Consider the following 23,259-nt stretch of genomic DNA (forward strand, 5'->3'; position numbering starts at 1 on the left):
TTGGCTAAAAAACTATATCATAGCAATGCATGGAAAAGGACATCAAATAATACACTTCAGGATAATTCGTTATTCCATAACTGGAGTTTTCTGAAGAGAAAGGTCCAATAGCTTCGGTGGGGCAAATCGTGAAGACTGGAGTGATGCAGCAGTAGCTCTGTTCCCTTTTTGACGTGTTCCTGCAGTATCACACCACCTCTAATTTTGACAATGTTTCATCTTACAGTTTTACAGCCACTTTTGTATGTAACTTACATCTGACAGGAGTTTATATAATACAATTATTTACTTCTTTACTTGCCTAAAATAGAACAGATCACCCTGGAATAGTTGAAGATTTAAGTCTTAATGACTTCAAAGGAAGAAAAATGTAACCCTTCTGATTAAAATAAAATGGATGTTGCGTCTTCTCTACCTTAGAGTAACACAGTGAAAATAAGAAAAATAATGAAGAATTAATATTAAATATAATACATCAAAGAACAATGGTTGAGGTCTTTTCTTAAGACCAGAGTTTGCATTTGGAAGCACTGAAAAAAGCACTGTGAGTTAAACCCTACAGCAACAGCTGTCCAAATTGATATAACTTACACCAAAAAGAAAGGAGTGAGGAAACCGAACAGAGAAAGAAATTAAATACAGTATTTGTGTGGTCTTTCAGAGGAAGATAGAACTAACTAAGCAGGATTTAACAGGCAGCTGTTTGAATCATAACCACGTGGCCTTTAAATGTGCACAGAGAAGCACATATTTGCCCACAAAAGGTAAAACTTATACTGTAAGGTACAGAGGTAATGTAGGTCAGCTCTCAGATTTTAATTTTTTCTACCTACATAATTTTTGATCAGTATTGTCACATCTGTTCTTAAAAACATTCTTACATAGCTTCTTCTACCAGTTCCTTCCCTTATGACGAGAATGTTCTTCCTAAAACAATGGAAAAGCAGTTAGCCCTCACCCTTTTCCTCTTCAAGAAGCAAAAGTGCCAACATCTTTTCTGATTTGTATTAAATCATTCGCTGCTGCCCCAAAGATTATTTTTTATTTCACATTAAAAAAAAAATAAAAGTTTCTCAGTCCAAACCAGCCCCAGAAGCATTGAAAATGTTTTCACAGCAGAAAACAAAAGAGGAAAAGGCAACTGAAGTTAAGGCACATGTTATGTTTCAACGCCACTCCACTTCGAACCACGCGGTCTCTATATTCAACACCAAAGTTAATGTCAAACTTAGAAAAATCAGAACTAAACCAATAATAATAATAATTAGATCACCGGGACAAATTTAAGAGTGTTCTCACTTATTTTTTTCTTTTCTTATCAGAAAAATGTCTTTTCTTGTAATTAATAGAAAAGAAAAGAAAACAACTTAGTCAAACTGGTATTTTTTGGCAGAAACAGAACAGTTCCTGGCCTTTCATACCACTGATTTCACAATCCTGGCTGGTCTATGGTTCTGGCTTCTACTTCTAACACAGAAGAAACAGACCAAATTCTGTGCATAGAATATGCTTATAGCCCAGAATAAGGTCATCAACAGGTGAAAAATTGATTCTTTTTCTTTGGTGAAGTACTGCTGCATTCCAGCAGGACATACTGAGACTGTAAAGGTAACAGAATTTGTCTCATAATTATTCAAACTTTCTCTTTCATACAAAAGATTCTACTTCAGGAAGGTTTTTAAGAACAGGCCTGATTTGTTCTGATCATCTCAGTTACTTAGCTTGATGCAAGTTTAGTTTTTTGGGGTAAGAGCTGTTGATCATGTCATACAAAACTGCCACAAGTGCATACATAATCCCATGCTTAGACTTTATAAAAAAATATAACACCATACAGGAAAACATGGTAATTACTTACGAGTCCACATGATTTTCAAAGGAAAGAAGGATTGGAAAGGGCGATGTCTTAAATGCACATTCAGCAATAGCTTCTATTACTTCCTAAAGAATCAAAATAGATACAGTTACAAATTTATGTCTCTAAAGAAACAGCATTTTCATCTTTAAAGACAGAAAAGACCCAAAAAGGTCTGAAATCGTACTCAAACTGTCTGAAATCAGACTTTCTGTTCTAAATATCCCAGAAAGGTCTGGATGTTCTTTTGCAGCAACTGAATTTTTCAACCTAAACTGTAATCAAATCTTCAAAACGTCTGATGAGCCTCAAGCATCGCATTTCTCAAGAAATGACTTATGTCTGCCTAAATCAATAGTTTAAATGTAAAACTTGGTCTTTGTGTGGAGTTGTTCCATGCCTGAAGCTATGGCTTTCATGAACTATTCTGCATAATAATAAACGTGCTCTGACAAATGCATATCTTCTAAACATCATCAACACAAGCACGTATCCATAAAATCCTTAGTTACTTTGACTCATGAGTTTTAGTTCCCTCTTTTTTTGATGACAGAAATCCCTTTAAGGCAAAAAAAAAAAAAAGAAGAAAAGAAAAAAGAAAACACATTACTCAGTTAAAAACACTTGGCTGAGTAGGAATCATCAAACAGAGGGCCCAGAAACCGAAACTTCCATAGAAGTTTCCTTTCAGCTCTGATGGAAAATGACAACTGTAAATCTAGTAGACATTGATAACACTAATTTTAGTGGGGTGCACAATATAGTGATGCACTCATTGTTACAAATTATTCAATGTTTCCTTATTGGAACACATATCTTTTTTGAAAAGAACTTGTAAAACACTGGAGACTTTCCGTATGCATTGCTGCCAAACTCTGGAGTTTAGAAGAACCCATAAGCCTGTTCCCACCCAAATCATAAGGATGACTAAAACCTAAAAGATTTATTTATTTTAAACAAGCCTCCTCTGGGGATTCCTTTTGTTCAATTTCTGTACTTGTAAAGGCTCAACTGAGAAGCCTAACAGTAAGAAATCCACTTCCTAAAATGAAAGCTGAGCTTCTGGTACATTCTTCTGATGCTGAGTTGCAGAATCCAGGCTGGAAGGAAAGTACAAGCCATCTCCAGATTTGCTGATATGAGCTAGGATACAAACAAAATTCACAATCTTCATGTGAGCAGAAAAACACACAGCTCAGGCACAAATTGTAGTAGTGTCTCTTATGAGAAACCAGCGCTCTCGGCACACATAGGTGGTGAATGACTACATTTAATAAACTGCATTCGCCAAATATTTAAACGTTTCACATATCACTAACCATTCATGTGCTTCTCTAGTCTTTAAAGAAAGCAGAAAGGCAAAACATGTACTGGAAGAACAGTAAATGGTGCAGAAGGCTGGGCGAAGGCAGGTAAGAAGCTGCAGTTTCACAGCAGTGGGAACACACAATGGAGTGATTCCCGCTGTGCACTTTCTTTCCAGCTCCAGCAAATCTCCAAGTGCTGGTACCACCTTCATGCTGTTCAGAACCGGTGAGATCCGCAAAAGCATCTGAGGCAATTTTGCCACTACAAGTGAACAGCAGTGCTGAGAATCAGGTTACAAGTAGTGAGTCCTCCCATTTTGATGCTCTCCACCAAGATCATTAGTATTGGCTTGGTCTCCAACCACCTGCACCCTCTCCTTGGTTTTGAGCATCATGCAGGGCTTAAGAACACCTGAGGCTCAATATAAGACGTAATGCCAAAAGCAGTCCTGAGGCCTTTCTTGCTCCTATACACTGCTCAAGCTGTGGAGTAAATCCATAAATTTATTTTCAACTGCCTTTTAAACTGCAAAAAGGGATGAAATCCAGCATGCATGCAGAAAATAACCTGAAAGAGTAAAATCAGGATTACACTGACGAAAGCTGAGGATAAGAAGCTCAGGCATTGGTTCAGTGAAGAAACAGGTATGCTGGTGATCCAGTCTCGGACTGCATTCAAATGTAAATGCAAATTCTCTATGGTCAGACAGGAACAACACAGTAAGGTCCATACTATACTCCACCTGAAAAAGGTCTCCGAGGTGTATATATAAAGTATACATGCACGGATTCCTCGTTATGGCATGAAAAATATTGTTGGTTCCCTATAAGATCTCACCCTGGTAGCAGCTCACAATCTGCAGCTGAGAAAAACCTTACTGATTTCTGAATGTCATGAAGCAAGGTAAAAATCAATCAAAACAAAAAACCCACAAAAATCCCAGTAACATAATGATGGGGAGTTCATATTGCTTCTGTCTCTGCACTTTGGAAAGCGTGTCTGAGGCAGTGCAAACTGGCAGACGAACACAAGCACTGTGTGCTGTGGTCATGCCAAAAGCATGAGCTGATAAAGGATTCAGCATTCAAGATCCAGTGATCCCTTTGAATTGATTCACGCGCTCCTGACACATTATTTCACTATCATTTTGCTCCTCCTCAGCCAAGCAGCACACTTTCAGTGTCAAAAAGAAACCAGCAGTTGATACAGTTTTACATTTTCCTGTGTGGAGAAAAAGTATTTGCCCTGAAGTGATAGACAAAATATTCCTGAGTAGGTTTAAAATACCTCCCAATATCTCTCCTGCAAACACAATGCCGAGGGTGGAACATCTAAATAACCAGGGATAACCCTCATTCCTGCTAATGATCCTTTTAAGAATCAGATTAACTTTGTTTCAAATTCCTGCTCATGAGCAAAGGAGTTGAGAGCTATCTTCCTTAATTAAAGGACTGCCAGCAATCAAACTCTACGCATGTAAACATAAGTGGCTTCATATAAACATAACCGGAAAGTTAATAACAAACGTGCAAGAAGGTTGTGGTTTACATTTTCCTGTGATTAACTCAATCAGTGAAGAGTTAGAGAAAACTAATTGAAAAACCGAAAGGAGCATTCTGGTGCAAGTGAAATTTGGTGTTTTGTCTGTGTGGCAGCGCTGTTTGCTTTTTTTTTCCTAAAAGAAAGCACCAGAAGACCAAAAAAAAACACCAACAACTCATGTTTCAAGTGTGGGAGACATCCTTCAGAGCTGTAACTAGTGGAGAAGCCACTCCGAACACCTACTACGTAACCAAATTCAGTAAGGAATATTTTTTCATGCCTTCTTGCACACAGGTAAGTCTAGAAATGCATTTCCATGGCGAGTTCCTGTCTCAGATGAACAAAAATTATTTCTTCACGCTTCAAAAACGATATCCTGATGTGCCACTATAAGCTGTCCTGACTACCAATCTTAATACTACAGGAAAACACCTCCATCCTGCTCCTCTAACACCTTGGATCAAAAACATCTTTAAGAATAACAAGAACATAACAATTTAAAGTTACTGCAAAGGGTATAGTATCTACCTTTTATAACAGAAAAAGGAAATAGAAGATGAAATTCAGAAATATAGATTATATGTTTAAGGTTTGAATGGCACAAATATCCCATCATGCTCTCCAAAGATACTAATTTTTCTTTTTCATCCTCCAGTGCTCCAAATCTAATCCCAAGTATAAGAGATAAGTGTAACATGGTACACACCATTATTAATTTTTTTTAATTGTGAATATAATGATGAGTGTCTGGTCCCTGTGGATGGGACCCGCCCAACTGGGCACGAGTAGCCTGTTCTCTGCTCACAGGAATTTAAAGGCTTGCACATTGCAGAGAATTCCATGACAGCTGCTGTTCTCTACCTCAGTTCAGCATTTTTGTCTCCCACTCCCATCTACCAGGCAGAGAAGAGAAAAAGTACGCTGACACATTGCTTATTGCTGTTCAAAACCTTACGACCTTCATCCCAGCTCTCCGCCCTGCCGCACGCTACGGAGCTGTAACACAAACCAGTCCTTCCTCCCTATTGTCCTGGCTCCAGACCCATCCGCAGACTCGATCCACACTGCGTGAAACCAGTTGTGGTGGCAATGCCTGATCTTTTGGTTCTAGGTGTGGTCTACCCTCCTTCTCCTCCTTCGTGAGACTCGATGCAGAGACACGCACAGGAGCTATCCCCAGATAGCACAGACTGTCACGCCATAAAATCCCTTTTCCTCCGATTGCCACGGAGGAAGGCAGGAAACAAGACCGCTTCCTGCGTAAGGTCCAAATAGTGCAACTCTTTTCCTATGATTCTGCATGTGCTCCCAAATCACCTCTTACAACTCCTTTTTGCCTTTGCATTTCTCTTCCCTTGCACCTTTGCAGCAACATTCCAGCAACGTATTTGTGACATGTTTTACATGGAAGGAACTGCCCCAGCTAAAGCCAACTACACCAGTGTGCTGCACTGCTGTACCTTGAAGGATATTTCCGTCGTCATGGTGAATCCATGGGTGATGACTGGCTCCTCCTCAGCTGTTCGCCCTTTCCAGCAGTCCAGCTCCACACAGCGGCAGCCCGACAAAAGCACTTGCCGATACATCTCCACCGACGAGTTACCGGCCAGCTGTCCAGCTGCGACAACACAAGGACATGAAAAAGAGAAGTCATTTTGGGCCTCGGGAATAAATACAAATAATCTAATAATAATCAGAGTTAACAGCATCTTTTACCCTCGGCTGAGAGGAATAACACTCAAAGGCACGTAAAAAGCCCACGAAACGTGATGGAAATGACTTAGGCAGAGTCAATGTCATGGTTTAGATCCTGCCCTCAGTTAAACTGCTGTGAATGAGAAGAAATAACTGAACTGAAGCCAGTTCAAAACTTTTGACAGATAGCATTGAATACATAAAATAAAATAAGATAAAAAATAAAATAAAATACAAGAAAATACAAGAAAATACTATACAATACAATACAATACAATACAATACAATACAATAAAATAAAATAAAATAAAATAAAATAAAATAAAATAAAATAAAATAAAATAAAATAAAATAAAATAAAATAAAATAAAATAAAATAAAATGGCTTAGTTCTAAAAGACACTGTTATCTTTTGACAAGCAATGTGAAATTCAGAGGTGACTCAGGACAGCAGGATCATATTTTCTTATAACACACAATGCAGTTTCATACAAGGTGAAACAAACCTCCTGCCTAGTTACTAATGGTAGCACTACTAGGTCTCAAATCAATATTTAATTCACTAATCACCACACTGAGTTGGTCAGTTAAATTTCCTGATGTGATACTGCATTATGTAGGGAGAAATTTAATTAAACTACCAGTTTCCAACAATGACATAATTTAAATCTAAAAATAAACACGGAAATCTCAGCTTTTCTAAACTCAGGATATATTAAGAAAAAAAACCACACAAAAAACAAACAAACAAACAAAACCAAAACCAAATGAACAAAGAAGTCCAGTTGTATTCAGGGAAGGATATCCAGCCAGGGTTTCTTCACCTACTGCAACAGGTTTAATTCCAGTCATATGGATACAAATTTCTTGCAGCACAGAGGTAAAGATAATGGAGGAATCTGCTTGTTTTAGATGTGCAGAAAACGGATGCAGTTTCCTGCTTTCTAGCAGGCTTCCTGAGAAGACCTTCCTGGATTTCTTGAAGGGAATTAACTGTTTTTTTAAGGATGCAGTGAGTTCATTTATGCTAATGATCCTTCACTGATGGAGGTCATATAAATACTTCATCCAGATTGGCACATAATACGATGCAGATTAATCATTTTACTGTCTCTGTGGTTCTGTGTTTAGATTTTATGCTGGGAACTACACATTGTCTGCCTTCTCTGTGTTCATACTTTCTACTTCGAACCGTAACAGAAAAACTCTTCTATGTGAAAATTCCTTTTTACAGTTCATGTCTGATACACGAGCTGGAGCAACCATAAATACCCCACAAGGTATTAACGTTACTGCTGTCGAAATTCGTAAGATTTCTCAGCTCCTGCTGGAATCAATGGGAAATATATGTTAATAACAGAAGAATTTGGCCAGGGCTGGAAGGTTCTCAAAATCCAGATGGAATCAGCAAAGTAACAATGTGTCTCTTTTTTTTTTTTTGAACTTAACTTTTTCCTGTGGTTCCCTTTGATTATGGCAGATTATCTTTACTCACACAAAAGCCTTTTTGGTGCAATCTCAATGTCTGGGGTAAGCAGTGGTTCCTTCTCTTTGCAGGATGCAACCAAGCACTAGTATGGATCAGAGTACAACAGCACACATTTCTGTATACTCATCCCTAAGCATCTGCTTATGAAAACTTGGCTCTCATATGGATCCACTGAACTCTGTTGCCTAAAAAACTACATTCACTTATAAAACTTTTCGTGTTGTCTTTCTTTTCCTTTAAAACATATTGAATTTTGATTACCAAACTATTTTATGATTAACAAACTCTGCTATACCTCCTGAGAGATTACTGGCTGTTATTGTGAAGTGTTTTGGACTACAAGATCCTTAACCTTCAAAAGTGCTTAAGTAAATCATGACATGCATCACTTGCCATATGACACTACTCCACACTACCTTATTAATAAGGCTGAGCCATTTTGGAAGGATTCCTGCTAAGGATAAGGGGATATTCAGCCTCCGAAACATTCAATATTCAGAAAGACTCTCAGTCAGAGTGCAAAATAGTACCAAATGTTTTAATAGCCTCAATAGCTTATTTTTCTGAAACACAGAATATTAGGAATGCTCCCTCAAATGTTTTTTGCCTATATTATTTATAAATTTCTGTTGTGTGAGTCTCTATTTGCATCTATTCCAAACTGTCCCTTTAATAGATGCATTCTAAAATGTGCTAACACAGACACTAAAGGGAATACTTCCAGTATGATATTTTTAATATCCTGAGTAAAGAACAATTTTTTTAATACTGGAAATTGAGAGTATGATGTATTCCCTTCTATAATACATAGAGCATCTGCAGTAATAGCATAATATTTGTATCCCATCAACCTATATTGCATAAGGAGAAACTGACTTTTGACAAAAAGTAGCTTTTCTAAAAAATATAATTGTCCAAATCATACCTGACAGGACATGAAGCAAAATGAGCCTGTGCTAATTGATATAAGCTGAGGATATGGCCCATGTTTCCCCACATAGGTTGGTTCCACGCTTCTATAACTTCAAGCTGCTCATTTCTCAGCAAGTGCATCCTTGTGGGGTTCATTCATCACTGTTTTTCCAAGCGCAAGTTATTTGCAATACACAGACTTAAAATTTGTTTAGGATTTTCTGACATGTATCCTCCTAAAACTGGGGGATATTTGGATCCAGGTATTTGGAGTTATCCAACTCTTCACTGGTCTAGAAACAGAGGCTGCTTCTGCCTCTTCACCCACTCACGGCACCACCCTCTCCCTGCAGGAAGAAACGCCTGCATACTCCCTTTGCTCTGCACAAACGTGAGCTGTCAAACCTCCCCTCTCCAGTCAAGTCCTGGAAAAGCAATCAGTGCTCTGGATCACATGCTGTAGTTTCACAGAATCATAGAATGGTTAAGGTTGGAAGGGACCTCAAAGATCATCTAGTTCCAACCCCCCTGCCATGGGCAGGGAAACCCTCCACTACACCAGGTTGCCCAAAGCCTCATTCAACCTGGCCTTGAACACTTCCAGGGATGGAGCATCTACAACTTCTCTGGGCAACCTGTTCCAGTGCCTCACCACCCTCTGAGTGAAAAATTTCTTCCTTAGATCTAATCTAAATCTCCCCTCTTTCAGTTTAAAGCCATTTCCCCTTGTCCTGTCACTACACGCCCTTGGAAAAAGCCCCTCTCAAGCTTTCCTGTAGGCCCCCGTTAAGTACTGGAAAGCTGCTATAAGATCACCCCGGAGCCTTCTCTTCTCCAGGCTGAACAGCCCCAACTCTCTCAGCCTGTCTCCATAGCAGAGGTGCTCCAGCCCTCGGATCATCTTCGTGGCCTCCTCTGGACCTGCTTCGGCAGCTCCATGTCCTTCTTGTGCTGGGGACTCCAGAGCTGAACGCAGTATTCCAGCTTGCAAATTTGCAGCGCGCAGACTCAGACCCTCACACCGCTGCGAGTCGGGCTCTTGACTCCAGCAGCAACAGAAGGTGCTGGCAGCTAAGACTTTTTTAGACACGGCACATTTATCTGAATTTATTTTCCTTCCCAGCTATTTTGCCATGCACAGGACAAGCGAATTAGACCCCCCACTGTGACATGTTCTGCTACTGCTTCTGTGTAAGTCAAAAAAGGCTCTCGCCCCGTGGCTGTTATTTTTAACGCTTTGCACTGGACGAAAGCAGGACCTGCGGCCAGGCTCGCTCCAGCCAGCAGCAGGAACACACGTGCTGTCAGTACTGATTCGGGCCCACCCAAGCAGAAGATGAACAGTTGCAGAGGCCAGGAGGGCTGGGGCTGGCCAGCCTCTGATTTGTGTTTTGGCTCAGTTGCCAGCCGTGCCCGGGCAGCTCCTGGGCAGCTCCCGCGCTGCGCGACGGACGCTGTGTCTAACGTGTCTCTTATTTCAATATGCTTCAACTGGCTGGCCTAAAGAGGCAAACAGGAGAAGGCACAGAGGAGCTTGAAAACTCACTAAGTAGTAGTGCATGAATGATTACTTAAAGGAAGCAAAACACTATCGTGATCTTAACTTTTCTTCTTGAGAATTCAGTTATCTCAGACCAGATGAAACAGATATTTTTTTTAAAAAACTCTTTATGTTCACCTCTGCTGCTACTGGAGGCAAGCTTCCTCTAGAAATTTTGTTGTCAGTTGCTGATCTGTGTTAGAATAATTAATTTTGCCTTAAGGATACAATCTATATGATTTTTTTTCCTCTTTTACAAGGTTTCCACTCACTTTTAAAGGTAAAAATTTCCTCACTTAAGAGTGTGGCTTCAGAAAGAGGGAACTGGCAAGGGTGAAGCTGCTATGGGAGGGCAGGTACCCCTTATGACCTCAAAAAAATAAACTGAGGTTTAACAGTGCTAGTATGAATACTCAGCTGTCAAAATTAGAGCAGTCATGTAAAAACATGACAGAGCAGGAGACCTAAGGAATTTTTACTCACAGTCTGCTTAATTGAGTAGTCATCTTCTCACAAAAGCCAAACTGCCTCAGAGGAAGATGCAAAAGAGTCAAGCAGATGGGAATCACCATCTTATCGAAGCTATTTGTTATATACAGGACTTTTTTTCAGAGTGGGGCACCAAACTGGTATCTCAGAAACTTTCACCTAAGACCTTCCACACAGACCATCTTTCCCACTTTGTGAAGCAACAACAGCTCTCCCTCCACTGATTTATTTTTTTTTTAATGGCTATAGTAAATCCAACAACGTAACTGTGGAAGCAGCTTCCACAGTTGCACTGAACAGGCTGCAGGGCCCACATAGTGGTCTATAGCTTCCCACCCGTGAGGTGAAGTCGTCATGTTCAAACTATCTTAATTCTGAAAACTCAGCCCTCTTCCTCAGTGTTACACAAGGTTTTGTGATACTCTGAAAGAGAATAAGGAAGAATAGCCACAGCTATACCCCCACAAACTGCTGATGGACAGAAGAGCTGTGCAATAACCACTATTCCTTCTTTTTACCCGTTAGTCCTCGTGCTAAGATAAACTGTGACCTCAGGGCCAGGAAGAATCTCATTTACCTGCCCTAGATTGCTGGACAGGATTAGCTGGTTCTGCTGGTGGGAGGACAGCTATGGCTGCTCCTCAGCTCAGCTCCTCTCTGCTGCAAGAGCTCCCTGATCTCTCCTACACCTCCAGTCCATCAGGACATGGCTAGGCTGGAGGAGAACACAGCTTTGGGTCTTGCCAGCTGATCACCTGAGCTCAGCGCAGCTCTAGAGGCACGAAGCAGCCAGGCAAAAACTGCTGCTGGTGGTATGACAAATTCACACTCAGAGCAGGCATCACCCAGCTTTCCTCGCTTTCCTGTACGGTGCTGCCATCTCAGAAACTGTGAAGATATTGTTTTGGAGGCTTTAAAGGTGAAGAAGGGTTGCAAGGAAGTGCTGAATGCAGGTGAATAAGCAACAACAGTTAGGACTGAGGAATCACTGACAGCAGAAAAGCTGGAGGATGGTAGAGACTATAGCCACAACAAAGTAGAAGAGAACATGCCCCCATGAGATTAATTACAAACAACTAAAAGTCTGGACTGTAAGCAGGGAAGCAGGTACTAAGGGTGAACAGGATAGTCCCACACTGGCTAAATGAGCTAAACTGACTGCTGCTAATATTTTTCCTTTTAGCCAAAGACAAAATATGAGTGAAAGGCTTGTAATTTTCATATTTTGCATTTCACATAGAGAACAGCAAGTTCAACAGCTATCAAAACGTGCAATGCTGGTAATGATACGTAATCATTTCTCTTTGACTTTGGGTGCTGCTGAGAGAAACGCTGCAAAGTCACTCCCCACCTGTGACAACAGCAGTAACGTAAGGTGAGACTAGTGAGAAACAAGACAAAAAGTTGCACATTAAGGGTTCAAAGGAGTAAATAACTAAATATGATAGCGGTGAGAAAAAAGATGAGACACAGTAAAAAAAAGTTTCCAAAAGATGACATTTCTTTAAGCTAGCCTAGGTTCACTGTAAATCACTTCTTTCTTTATGGTTTTTTACCTTTGTTCTTAAAAATTACACTTCCCTTAGAAAAAGAAAGCAATAACACTTCTAAATAAATAATCAGGACTTGATGTACCGCCAAGGGTTTCTACTGAAGGCTAGGAAAATGATCAGGGTAATTAAAAATAAACTCAGAATGTGCACGTTTCTTTTCATGTTATAATGTGGTTTCTTCGTGCATGCTTTTTTGGGGTTTAAAAAACTATCAAAGGGAGAGATAATTGGTAGGGCATTAAGCACAGTAATCATAAAGTATTGCTAGACTGAATGGTTTTCTTGTTGTCCTAATAATTATTACATGACTAGTGCTTGCTATTTCGCAGCTCCAAGGAGGGCAGAGGTGATACTGAAGCTTCCCTTCTGAAGCCATGAGCACTTGAGCAGCCTTGGAAATTTTCTTGGGAAAAAGAATAGTCTGCCACCATTAATTTTACAGGTTTCAGCGCAACTAAGTCCTTGTTGGAAGAAAGCAAATGGCAATGTGATTGCTGTATCTGGTCCAGCCTCAAAGGAAAATCTAGGGCTGTCAGTTTTTTGTAATGCACAGATAAAAATCAAATCATTAATCTCATTGTCAGCCAGCTGCCACACATTTACTGAACATAATGAACCCACTAAAAGGGAAGGGCATGTGTTTTGTGCCTCTAAATGTCAAAATACACACTTGGAAATGGAATTTGAAAGAGATTAAAACTAATTTTTCACTACCCTCTGAGTTTACTTTGGTTTACTCCTCCCAATTTACTAAGTCAGGAATATTGTGTTAAATTAAGACTGAGGATTATACTTTCAAATGTAGTTTCTGAAATTATTTAGAAATGCAGGCAAAGAAATCTGTAGATGCAATCTGAGATGATTTGCAGACTTTTACCTACAAGTCAAAGGAAATACAGAAAGTTTCAAGGTAAAATTTCTTTCTCCTAAAATAATCAAGTTTGTCGGGTCATTTATTGTGCAGTTAAAAATTTAGAATGGGTTTGACTAATAATGAATTTCCATATTTAATTCTTTGGCTTCTGTGCTTCTATACATTTAGAACATGGCTCTGTCCTGATCAGTCCTGAAAAAAATCTGTGGTATGGTACTGGCTATAAATTCATGCTGGTAGAGGGGAGAGAAGTACTTTATCTCTTCAGATCAACTTTAAACTGCGCTGTCTCTCCTCCCTGTGGGTCTACATTTCTCACATTTGTACAACAGCTTTACTGTTTTCTTCCAGAAAAGCTGTATAAAGCTGCAGCATTTGGCTTAAGTGGGTCCTAATCCTCACTGACAGAGCAAAGTCCTTACTAAAGGTAAGGGGCCTGCAAAATATCATAATTAAAAATTGCTTTTGCTTTGGACATGTCTGCGCTCTTCCAAAGAGCATAAATTTCTGCATATTGGAATCATAAGTTAAAAGTGGCCACAACGATTTTCATTTCTTTTAATTCGGAGAAACAAAATAGCTGTCAAGTCGAATACTTCTATGACAGGTTTTAGCCCAAAATACATCTTACAGCCAAGATATAAACCTCTGAAAAATGGTGTCTAATGGAAACAATGACAGTTCATTCCCTTTATGAAAGCACTAGAAGGTGCTGAAGAAAGTGCTGTACCAAACATGAAACAGATGAAAGTAACTACCACACGGTCTGTTTAAACTGGGCATCGCCACTGCATGGTTTTGTTTATGTTTCAGCATACTGGCATTCTGAAGAACCTAGTCAGTTAAGGCAAGTGTCTTAAATGACATAAAACCCCTACATTATCCACAACCCACATTTTTAGCAAGCACCGTAGCATTACTACTTTTTTTTTTTTTTTTACATAATGCTAAGACATTCGCAAACTTGACAAGACAAAGTAAACATCAAATCAAATAGAAGAGAACTCCCTGTGCACATCTGCTTGTCAGAAATGTTTATTCTTACCCAAACTAAACTAAAATAGTAAATTTACAATTATTTTCTCACAAGTTAACAGCATCTTAGACTATAAAATCAATGCTTAAAGTTTGATTCCTAAACTCTTAGTTTTTTTCAGAATCTTAAAGCATTGTTGACTTTGCTGTGCAAACAACACAGTTCAGACTCATTAACTCAAATTAACAGGAGCTTTTGGGGGCTCAGCCTTTCTGAAACATGACAGAACTCAAAAATCTCAACTCAGACATCAGAGACCAGTTTTCCACTCCTTGCAGAAAAGAATGGACTGTCGGAAAGCTATGTGCCATGTTAGGACCTTTCTAACCTCTGAATCAAAGCAAATTTCTTGGAGCTCAATGAACTGTCAGATTTAATGTTTAGGGGCAAATTTATTAGCTACAGAGATGTTTCCCATATTCTGCTTCACATACTTGTCTGGCTATCCTTGGTTGTCATAAAAAGTACATCATTCCATCTCCTCCCCAAATAAGGACCTTAATCTGGAATCCTATCTCAGTGGAGAGAAACTTTCCAGGGACTTCACTGGGCTTCAGCCCAGACCTAGTCTGAACAGTGTAACTGCTACTCACCTGTTAATAAAAGTGTATTTGATGTATGTGTGTAGCAGCTAGAACAACAATCAAGGGCTACTCTTGCTTCCCTGAAGACTAAGCTCCATCATCATTTACTGCTGATGCTTTTAGTGTATTTTACGGTATAACTGCAAATATGATACGAATTTCTGCAAGATAAGAAATCAGATATCTCCAACACTGTACCTGTGAGGTAGGTGTTGTGTGAGGAATTGATGAAATAGTGTGACAGTGGTTGAGACATATCTTCATTTAAATCCAGTTTCTCAGGTGGAACAACACCATTTTCTTCTCCACTCAGATATCGCATAAATCCATCCACTGATATCTGTCCTGAGAGAAACACAGATCCAGGGAAAGCACCGATTAATTTCAAGTACAGATTTTGTGACATAGAGATGCTCTGTTCAACATACACTTACACGAAGGCGTGTGTGAAAAGACCATAGATATAATCATCAGACTGGCCTTTATCTAGTTACTCATCTATTCTTTTGTTACTATTACCTCATTTTCGGCCATATACGTTGCAGGTAATAGACATCCCTTTACCTGTACCCTATGAAAGATAAATCATTTCATAATCAGTGTCTACAGATAATCAAGGGCGCAGAGGAATCAGAGTTACAGAGAAAATAAACCGAAGCCTATCAAGGAAAGGGGTCTTCTAGGGACAAAAGAAAGCTTTCCAGGGGAAATCAAGAAACCAGCAGAGCCACACAAAGAAACAGGTAACTTTGAACTCTTTTGAATATGATTCAGTGCGTGTAAATGAATGCAACCAAACTGCAAAGCAAAGCAAACTAAATGAATCACCTTTCAAGTGGGAACTAAGCTTTGCTTTGTAATTTTTATATTTGTCTTCCAATTCATATCTCACTGGAGTGCCAGCATAAATGATCATTTCATATGCTGCTGGCAAATTAGAAAGCTGAGTCCTCTTCTCAGCCTAAATATCAACATGGATCTCAGTGGAGCTGTGCTTATTACATCAAGATGAATTTCTCTGTCAAGTCTTCTGCATAAAGTTGATTTTAGGGTGTCGATTTGTACATTTAAACTAAAAAAAATATAAAAATCCAGTAATCTATATTTGAAAATTAATGCTTAATTGAACACATTTGAGACATTTTTCTTTGCCTGGTGTTTCTGTTATATTGTCTAGATTTCATCTGTAGATTTACTCAACCATATAGCTTTTGTTAATTCAGTTACTGCCTATAGCAAAACAGATCTCCTACATCTCTGAAGAGTCTCAAAGCAGCTACGTGCCTGGTGAGTCCCAATAATGAGAATTTCTTATCTCTTGTCCCTAGCCCAAAATATTCTGCATAATATCTCTATAGAAAAAAAACTTAGTCAAATATGGCATTGAAAAATGGAAGACTTCAGCTCTACTCCTAACTGCTACTCTCTCCTTTTAGGGCCAATCCCTTTTTACCCTAAAACGTATAAGCTTACACATATTTTTCTAGCATATGAAAAAGTAATCGGCAATCCACTGGCAGGGGGGTTGGAACTAGGTGATCTTTAAGGTCCCTTCCAACCCAAACCGTTCTATGATTCCATGAATCCTGCATCGTTTTTGTAAAGCTTGTAACCACATGATGCAAATATGGCATGTAAAGCATTTACATAAAATCTGTGCTTGGACTCCAGGACTTGGCTCTTGATCAGAGAGGAAAAGATGCAACAGTCTTAAGTTCAGATGCCTCATTTTCATAACAACACAGGACGGCGGTGCCAAATGAACCTATTCATATATGACAAGCAATGTAGTGACAACACAGAGCAATGCAATTATCAGTCATTCTTATGACAACAATTGTAAGATGGTTGGAAGGAAAAGCATCAAGTCCATCCACTATTTTAAGACTGGAATCTGAGTGCAATCTTGTCAGGCTCCACAGCTGCTTTGTTATAGAGTAATTAATCATCCACAGACTGAGGCCTATATACTTTTCACAAGACCAAAAAAATACGATGCAGAAAAGCAGGAAAAAAATCCACCACTGAGGTTTTTCGTGAAACTAAAGACTTAAAACTATCTGCTGCACAAATCTACCAGAGAGACAGTATGCATGTAAACAGTAGTATCGGGCGCTATCATGGAGTTGGCTTGAGCTAAAATCCATTTAAGAGAAACTGCACCAAGTTCACTGGGATATAGATACGGTCTGTGGTGTACCTTCACAGCACACAAGCAACATCGTAGAGGAAAAACGGGTAAGATCTGAATGGGATAGCTACTCTACAGGGAACCTGCCAAGTACAGTGATTTGCAACTTCTGATGTTTGAGATAGCTCATCCAGAGTCATCTTCAGCACCTCCGTGTTGTTTTGAACGTGCTCCTTTCAGCCAGACTAGAAGGCTTAAAGTTGCTCTGTCATTCCTGCTCCAGGCTAAAATAAAACCTAGTAGTTTTCACACACACAATTCCTCAAAAATTTCTGGCATCACGATCACAGAGTGTCCGGAACGAAAGGTTTCCATTTTTTCATACAGATACTCATGCTGATTCATGTAGACATAGGATCCAAGCATCTCAAAGTGATCTCTGTGTTTAATCCTCAGAGTACACCTGAAAAACAGGGTCCTTGCAGTCCTTGTTTTTGAGATGGAGAACTGAAGCTAAGGGTAAATTAACCAACTGGATGATATCCCATGGAAGGATTAAGCTTGGAGTTGAACTGCAAAATCTCTTGAAGTCTCTTTGAGTGCCTTACTCAGCTGAACACCTTTGGGATAAACGGAAGCAAGTCCCAGGCCTGCATTTCCTCCCTTCTCTCTATTTTGTGGTTCATTCTGCTTCTTTGCTCCCTTCCACACTGAAGACAGACAAGGTCTGCAGAGTGGTCCTTCTGCAGAGTTGCCACTGATATTTATTAACATAAATCACAGCAAGTATTATTCACGCGTATAATTACACAGTTTCTGAGTTACACAGTTATCTGAGCTTATGGCTGTAGAACGCTATTTTCCCCATCATAATTAAGCAGTCAGCATTTCAGAAAGTGAAGCAATTTGCAAGTTCAATTACAGTCGATATTGTACCAGTAAGAGTTTGACTGTGGAACAGAGATGGCAGATGTCAAAGGGACTTTGTATCCTAGATATTGAAGAGTAGATTGTGACCAATGTCAATGATACATTCTGAGGCCAACTGCAGTGAGGGTGATTCTCAGTGGACAGTCACCCAAAATGAAATGGCCTCAATTTATTGGTAAGATTTGTTCTGTGTTTTCTTAAACATACTACAAATTTACCGCAGACATTGCCAAGAAAAAATAATTTGTGATCAGTTCTTTCCATTACAGCTGTCACCTTTTATCTCCAGATGTATATTAGGAAGATTTAATAATATGATTAGACATAAAAAGTTAGAGGGAAAAGAAACACACCAGGCAAAGACACTGGGACAAGACATTCACTCTTTTTTTTTTTTTTTTTTTTTTTTTTTTTTTTGCTTGGTAATTGCCTTAAAATCATCTCAACTCTAGGTCTTTGATGAAACTTTCAAAATAACTGGTATGTTTCAGATACTCAAAATTGTGGAGTTAACTGGCTTGTCTTTTTCACTCACCATTGCCGTGTTAAATTTGATCTGACGTCACTTATTAGGACAGAGGCAGATCCAAAGCTTGCTGGTGTTTGTTGAAATGCCACCATCCACTTCCATGACATTTGGTTCAAGACCTCACTAAACAACCCTAAGTGCAACGCAAAGAAAGACCAGACTCCTGACGACTCTCTCTCAGCTATGTTGGCAAAGCCACATCGAGAAGAACAAACACAGACGTAACCATAACAGAAGCTGCATCGACAGCCAGAGCACTCAGTGAAGATGCCTTCTTCTGTGGCGTTTGGAGTTTACCAGCACGAGAAATTTACTTTTTTCCTCCTCCTCAAATATTTCGAATTTACCTGATTAACTATAATAACCATATAGGGTCACTCAGTAGTGTTTTATATTAACATACTAAAAGTTTTTTGGGAGCCAAATAAGTATCAGGTCAATTTTAATGCTTTTATTGTGCAATGGAACAGGTCTGTAAATAAAAGAGCAAGTCCTGAGGAGAAATATGAAAGTATTTAATGTATTCTTAATCACAGACATTCCCAACACCTCAAAATCATAAATCTGTAGCTGAATACTTGTCTGTAAATTATAAATTATATATCATACATAACATTAATGCAATTCTAAAAACCTATCTGAACTGAAAACTTACAAGAGCTAGAGGGACTGGAAAGTCTGGAAATGCACTTACATGCCTCTCCATACTTATATATCTGCATACCTTCCAAAATCCATTCTCCAAATGGATGGAAGGTTCTAAAAGAAAGGGACCTTGACTCCTCCACATCTTTTGGACACTGTATCCATAACCTTCTACGAAACACAAGGCAAAGTACCCTCGCAGTCAGGACTGCCCGCTTACCCACGCAAACTGTTATCCACACTATGAAGTTCCCATGCCATCGTTTCACAAGACAAATCTAATCCAAACTCAGATAGACCTATTCGAATCAGCTTCTGGCTTTATCCCTGTGCTGCTTTTCTACACTGCAAAATTAAGCTCTGCTTGCACTTTAGGTGCACATGCCAACAGTCCTTTTGTGGCGTGCCCGCAATCTCCTCCTGCCCTTCACTTTTAATTTGGAAGCTCAATTTCATCTGCCAGTTGCTTGGCAGGGAGTTTGTCAGTGATTGTCCCACCTGCTGCCTCCAAACCTCATCCTTTTTGCAGAAAAGAAGAGGAAGTCCATGCAGGGGAGTCCAAGAATGTCCCCAGCATTCAGCGTTTTACTTGCAGCAAAGCATGAAGCATAAGCAAGAGGTTCCACAGGACACGGTGGAACGGTTGCTCCATACGACCTGCTCGGTGGTGAAATTCACGCAGAGATCAAAGAACCACCACCAGATGACAATCAAGTGAAGTCAACCAAATCCGGTATTTTTTTCACTAAAATTTGGTAGGAAGGAGAAATAATTTCCTACTAGAAGAGCAGTATATTTAATAGGGATGCTGAGAGATGCTGTTGAATTTCCCAGGCTGTGATAAGCTTCATTATGTGAAACACGTAAAGTGTTTGTGCAGCAGCTTGATCTTTTTCTGCATCCCTGGCTCCACCTGATTGCTCCAAAATAGTTACAAGGGAGAAATAAATAAACAAATAAATGAAGTGGCAAGCCCTGAGTATTTCACAATATTTCATTATTAGCTGCAGCTACATGATCTCATACCTCTCAAGATCTATTACACCGGATCAAAGATGCAAATGTTCCTGGACGTCAGTTTAAAGAAAAGCACATAAAATTGTAACTGTTACTTTGCTTGTAAGAAACAGGGCTTCTTTGTGGTCAACGTCTGTCAGCTCTAAAAGACAAGAGAAGTCAGTTCCATCATCCCAGGTCCTTTCTCTCGAAAGCTGTCTTCAGGCAGGTGAAATAGTGATGGCAAAGGATCTACTGAAAATTCACAAAATCTATAGGGGTAACAAAGTGAATCCTCTCTTCTGTGGTTCTTAGATACTGTCAACATTCATCACTCAAAATGTTTTCTTATGCAGTTTATGAGATCTGGAACCTCCCCATTCCTGGGAGATGGTGTTCGCAAATTTGCCATGCAACAGGAATTCCAGCCAGTCAGTTGAACTGGTTGATAGGATAGACCGTACTTTGTGAATATACTTCTCAGAGGCTCCTCTATTTGAAGACTTGCTGTATATCACAAGGCTCTTCATAATCTTCTTTAACTAGATCTAGAAAACCTGGAATAATTTTCTCACCAGGGCCCGTGTCAGTCCTTGTGCAGGCACAAGGCACTATGCAGTTTCCTGTGCAAGTTCAGATATAGATAATATGAGCACGTAAAGCTGTTCTCATGCACTTTCCAGGGCTGGCAAAAGCATAGGCTGCTTTTGACACAACAATCCTTCTCCTGCTGCTTAACAAGACATAGGTAACTCGACAAGTTCCTGCTTTCCCAACACCTCTAGTGTGCCCGCATGACCAACATATTGTTCTGGATGTGGAAATGCTCGTGGGTCCCTGGGACCTTGCCAGCTCATCAACTCGAGGATGCAAACAAACCCCTGCTCACTCATCACCTGCAGCACTGTGCCAAGCATACAATAAGAGACATGCGGGTTCAAAGCAGGGCTGAGCTTCTAAAAGAAGCTGCTTCACCAGTTAAGTGCCCTCTGCAGAGGCCCTGGATGAAGGTCAACACCTCAGCAGTATCTGGAAGAAGTATAAAAGCAAAGCTAATCCTGCACACTTCTCAACCCAACTGCTTCATCTAAACTTCGTCCCTCTTATTTAAACAGGTGGGCTGTACGCGCAGCTACTTGATTTTCTCCCGTCCTCCAGCATGTTCAAGTCTGCCTAACTTGCTCTCAAGAGTCTTCCAGTCCTTTGGGCAAAATCCTGAGACAGAGTTGGACACAAACCAAGAGAGGTACAACTGACAGTAGAAAAAACATTTGTCTGCACACTCATCTCTGCACTTCAATCTTGCAACTTTAACATCAGCCTTTGCTTGTCCCTTAAAATTTGTGCACGTTTTGTAAGACAATTAAAATGTTCATTTGCACGTAAGCAGTCAACAGCTTAAGCTGCATGGATCTTAAACATTTCTTTCCATACATTTACAAACTTCATAGAGCCTTTCATTTGTTTACGCCCATGCTGTTACCTACTCACTCACTCACAATGTAACTGGAAGGAACAACTGTGCCAAGAGATGTTATCAAAGCAAAAAAGAAAACAAACAAACCAAAAAGGAAAGGAGACAGTTAACTGGCACCTCCTATGTCCCAGCCAGCAACACAGAATTACATTAGTATTTTGTCTGACAGCGAAATCAGGTCTATTCCAATGCAATCTGTAACATTAATCACATTCACTCTAATCCCATACAACTGAGCAGTCCTCTCACCGCCAAGTAAAGCAGATATTTTATAATCCTGCGAGAGATCTGTTCAACATGCCCCGTTAGGAATTCTATTTCACAAACCAGCATTGCAATTTACAGCTCATTAGGTATTAACATTTTCATGCTGTAGAGTAGGATGCGTCTACCTACCCCCGGTGTGTCTCTCGACACTGGGCACACACTAGCCACTCTGTGCTTTCTAGCTTTGTGAGCCAGCAGAGAAGTTCACAAGGACGAATTTAAATAAAATTCACACTGTGTGGGACGCAACTGCCAGAGCCACTCTGATGCCACTTGCAGCATTTGCATCCAAGTGATTTTCGAAGTGATGCTGAAACCCTTTCCGTTTTCCAGACACGTGTGTTATCACTACATTGCTGTGGTGTGAATGGAATTTCTGTCTGTATTCAGTTTTGTAAACTAGGGCAGGACAGGACTGCATCGTCCAAGCAACATCCTCTTAATAGCAAGGTCATCACAAGAAGACAATACGGTACAAGGTCAGTTCAGAGTGAAAATGCCACAACTCTACAGTTACAATTCTGGACTTTACCCCAGGAACATCGGTACTGCTCTATTTTTGAAAAAACACTGGTGACAGGAAAGACTTCCAGGCCTCAGGTCAGGATCTGCAGATCCTGCAAAATATCTACGTACCAACCGTTATTTGCACACAACACACAGAAGTCATCAGTAACTCCTCCATTTTAGCAATTTTCTCAATGATCAGCAAGGGGAAAAATTCATAGTCAGACAGTTTCATCAAATTATTAAGTAAGTAGAGGAAGGGCAATACATCTGAATTGCTGTATCTGAATATTAGTGAAGCATTTAATAGAGTTTCTAAATTCAAATTTTGCCTTATTGGAAAAACTAATCTGCAGAAAGCACAGACAGAAATAAACTGAGGTCAGACTACAAGACCACACAGTTTCTTTGAATTTGAAAGCTGAAATGCACGAAAGAAGTCCAGAGGCTGTCACACCAATCAGCAGCAGGTCTGGTTTCACACATTCTTTAATAATCTGAAAAAGTAGAATCGACATAACACAGGGTTTAAAGAACAGACAGTTCTCTGAGAGCTGTTATCAAAACAAGCTATAATGAGCCAGGTAAATGAGAAAAAAATAAAATGAGAAGACACAATAATAATTCAAGCTAGGTAGCTAATCATTAAAGCAAACAAAAATCCAAAATACAGAGCTGAATTGGGAAGTAGACGCCTAGAAATCCATCATCCTGAAAAGCAGACTAGATGCAGAGAACAGCAGCAATACACTTGTATGTAGCTGCATCAAAAAAGGTGCTTGGAAAATAAATATTAATTGTTTGGCAGGACATTTTACTATCAAGTCATTGAAGAAAGAGGTAAACATGCACAGCAGCAAATATATCAACATACATATCCATAAGTCAACCTAACCACAC

General features: G+C 39.7%; 1 protein-coding gene across 1 annotated transcript in view; it reads right to left on the minus strand.

Moving 5' to 3' along the window:
* The window catches only part of PLCB1 (phospholipase C beta 1), a 398,236-nt gene that overhangs the window by 105,333 nt on the left and 269,644 nt on the right, over positions 1-23,259 (minus strand). Inside the window, exons 10-12 of the mRNA XM_086631124.1 lie at positions 15,076-15,222; positions 6,166-6,323; positions 1,859-1,941 (exon numbers count right to left, since the gene is read on the minus strand). Coding sequence (XP_086487250.1) covers positions 1,859-1,941; positions 6,166-6,323; positions 15,076-15,222 — 388 coding nt within the window. The remainder of the gene's footprint in view (positions 1-1,858; positions 1,942-6,165; positions 6,324-15,075; positions 15,223-23,259) is intronic.

Source organism: Tauraco erythrolophus, chromosome 2, assembly GCF_009769465.1.
Source record: "Tauraco erythrolophus isolate bTauEry1 chromosome 2, bTauEry1.pri, whole genome shotgun sequence".
NCBI lineage: Eukaryota > Metazoa > Chordata > Aves > Musophagiformes > Musophagidae > Tauraco > Tauraco erythrolophus.